At 31.4% G+C, this 2,950-nt stretch overlaps 1 protein-coding gene across 1 annotated transcript in view; it reads left to right on the top strand.

Annotated features, from left to right (window-relative positions):
- Positions 1 to 1,631, top strand: part of LOAG_17648 (hypothetical protein) — a gene marked incomplete at its 3' end in the record, with an annotated part of 3,276 nt that extends 1,645 nt beyond the window's left edge. Inside the window, exons 4-7 of the mRNA XM_020450310.1 lie at positions 495 to 664; positions 837 to 905; positions 1,109 to 1,224; positions 1,463 to 1,631. Coding sequence (XP_020306036.1) covers positions 495 to 664; positions 837 to 905; positions 1,109 to 1,224; positions 1,463 to 1,631 — 524 coding nt within the window. The remainder of the gene's footprint in view (positions 1 to 494; positions 665 to 836; positions 906 to 1,108; positions 1,225 to 1,462) is intronic.
- Between the last annotated feature and the right edge of the window lie 1,319 nt (positions 1,632 to 2,950).

The raw sequence follows: 2,950 nt of genomic DNA, 5'->3' as shown, positions 1-2,950 counted from the left end.
CAATGAATCTGTCTGATAGCTTGATAAAAATCAACCCAACAAATTCTTCTAACCCAAGATTAGTTTTTCCTTCTCTGTCCGATCTCCTGCACCTTTTTCTTCTTATTTATGCTCACACTATAAGCTACATGAAATTTATCAGAAACTTGGGATCAATATCATTTCCATGGGTTATCTTCTGTCGAATAGTATCTCCCCTTGCCAATTCAACATTATATGCTGCCATTTGGATGCATTTTGCTCTGGCAATTAATCGTCTTTTGGCAATTTCATCACCGATAATATATCCCCGCATCTTTAATCCGAGAAATGCTTGGATAATAGTCGTATCGCTATGGTCATTCACTATGCTAATCACTGCTTTGTATTATAACGGTATTTGTTTTTAGCATAATTCAAATTGTCTTCTTTTTTTTCAATAGTTGTGGACAGAGCATAAGTTATATTTATGATAACTTTAACATTATCCAAATTCGAAAATTTTAACTTGACAGTTGAATGCGTTACGTACTTCGAAGCAGATATTTATTCATGGGCAACTCTGTATGGACCGTGTAATCACACTTTCTTCGCTTATATTGCTATGTTTCTGTCTGATGTTATCATCCTTATCACCATTATTGTTGATGCCGTTGCTTTCTATCGCATCGTCACTTATTTAAAAGTATGTTTCAATTTCATAATCACCAAATTATGTGCAGTTTTTCTATCAGAACACCTGATTCAACGTTTAGTACAGGTCTTATAGCTAATATAATTTTTGTGTATTGGATTTAAAAAGGAAATTTTGTCAGTACCAAACATTATTAATTAATTTACATTAAATATAATTGTAGGGAAGAAAGTGTCAGAAAGCTAATGCAACCCAACAGAGGTCAGAACAGGAAATCTCATTTTTCAAACAGGTAAAGATTGATTGTAAACTTGTGATTTTCAATACGATTTCTTACGACGAAAGCTATTGGACAGTGTCAACCTCACTGAAATTTAAAAGAAACGATATACCGTACCTCTCGTCCGACGTCATATTTTATATTTGTTTCATTGATGTGTCGAACTGGAAATGTTCTCCATAATCTTTAATGACTTTTGATTGAAATCATTTCAGACCTGTGTGAGCACTGTCGTATATGCATTCTTCATAGTTACGTCCTATATTAAAATACCTGTGTCACGTTTGACTCAAATTACTTACACATGGCTTGCAATACTCACATTAGATGGGTAAGCATTACTTAGAATAGCAAATGAATACCAAACATAAATAATTTCAATAGATTTAAAAGCTAAAACTGCATAACGTCAACTATTAAATATGCTCGTTGTTTAGGGCCTTCATATCTATCAACCTTTGATTCATTCTTGAACCTCTCGAAATCTTATTAATCAATATTCTCCCGAATGCAATGAGCTTTCTAAGCAAGAGAAAAGGTAGTAATTTTTGATCAAATTTTAAATTCAGTTTGGTATTCTTATACTTCAATCGCCGTTTATTGATAAAACAAAATGCGGTGGGCTTTCATACGAACACAACGGACTTACGCACAAAAGCAGTGAAAAATGATACGAACGCAACGATTAAATGCGCAACAGCGAATAATCATGTAAATATCACTTCAACAAAGATGTGAAAAGCTATTGGTGATAATGATATCAATTAATTAATTTATAATCCTATTTCAATGTAACCACTCAATGTAATATCTCCTCTACTGGTGCTAAATATCGATATGGCAGTATGAAAGCCATCGGATAGATGATGATAATCATCGAATTCACTTATCACGAAATGAATATGCTTGATGTAACTATAAGGATTTACCTCCTTACATGGAAGATAATGGAATTATTAAACTATGAAACCAAATCGACTTAATAAATTTTTTTGGTGCGGTTTTTTTTTTTTTTTCAACAAAACTTATCATATTTCATATTTTTGGTAATTTAAAAAATAAGAAATGCGCATTTGCTTATTTTGAATGCATATTTAGATGTATATACTTCAAAAGATAACAAATGATATATATATATATATATATTCGCGCACTTGTAACTCATCACAAATGCGCATTTGTATTATTTTATGCGACATGGATGTACATACGTGCATTAATAACTTGTTATAATTCTTTATTTTTTTTTTTTTTGCAAGTTTTGATAACAGTAGATAAGTATTTACATATTAAATTGCATTTTTTTTTTTTTGGATGTACATTTATTTTACCTAAAAATTCAACAAATATGCATTAACGTATTGTTAAATTCTCATTCATTTATACTACTAGAATCCCTATTAACTTATAAACGTTGTTGTAAATTAGTAAATTAATGTACGATACATTCTGATTCAAACTATCGATTATATCTAATGTTATCATAATCAAAATTACCAATGATAACCCGCGCAGGATGCAATGGTTTTAGTGCTATCTTAGCTGATGCTTTTTTGCATAACTAAAATTCTTATTTTAATTGTCCTTGATCATTTAAAATATGGTTAAATTTGATATTTATGTAAACAAATAAGTAACAGATTGTTGAAGCAGCTAGAAACTCGTTATTTGCTCTGATCATTTCATCACATATTTGTTGCTTTTCAAACATTTTCCAACTTCTACTTGTTGACACTATATCGACATTTGAGGTTGACACTATATCGATATTTGGGGTTGACACTATATCGACATTTGGGGTTGACACTATATCGACATTTGGGGTTGACATTATCGACATTTCACATCATCTGGGAATTTCTTATCTTCTGGTATAGAGTTTTGCATCATTTCCACGAACCAATCCTTAAATTTAGTAATACTTTCAGGCAGAGGAATATCCACACTGCTTCTCTTTCTTCGTCAAATTCTGCGCTACATTTATTTCTTTGCTTCGTTATCCCTCGTTACCCTAACCTCTTCTTTTTGTCTCTTCTAAGCTGATTGTCTCTCCTTCA

This window comes from Loa loa, assembly GCF_000183805.2.
Source record: "Loa loa unplaced genomic scaffold supercont3.107, whole genome shotgun sequence".
NCBI classification, from domain to species: domain Eukaryota; kingdom Metazoa; phylum Nematoda; class Chromadorea; order Rhabditida; family Onchocercidae; genus Loa; species Loa loa.
This window is presented reverse-complemented; position numbering and strand designations above follow the sequence as displayed.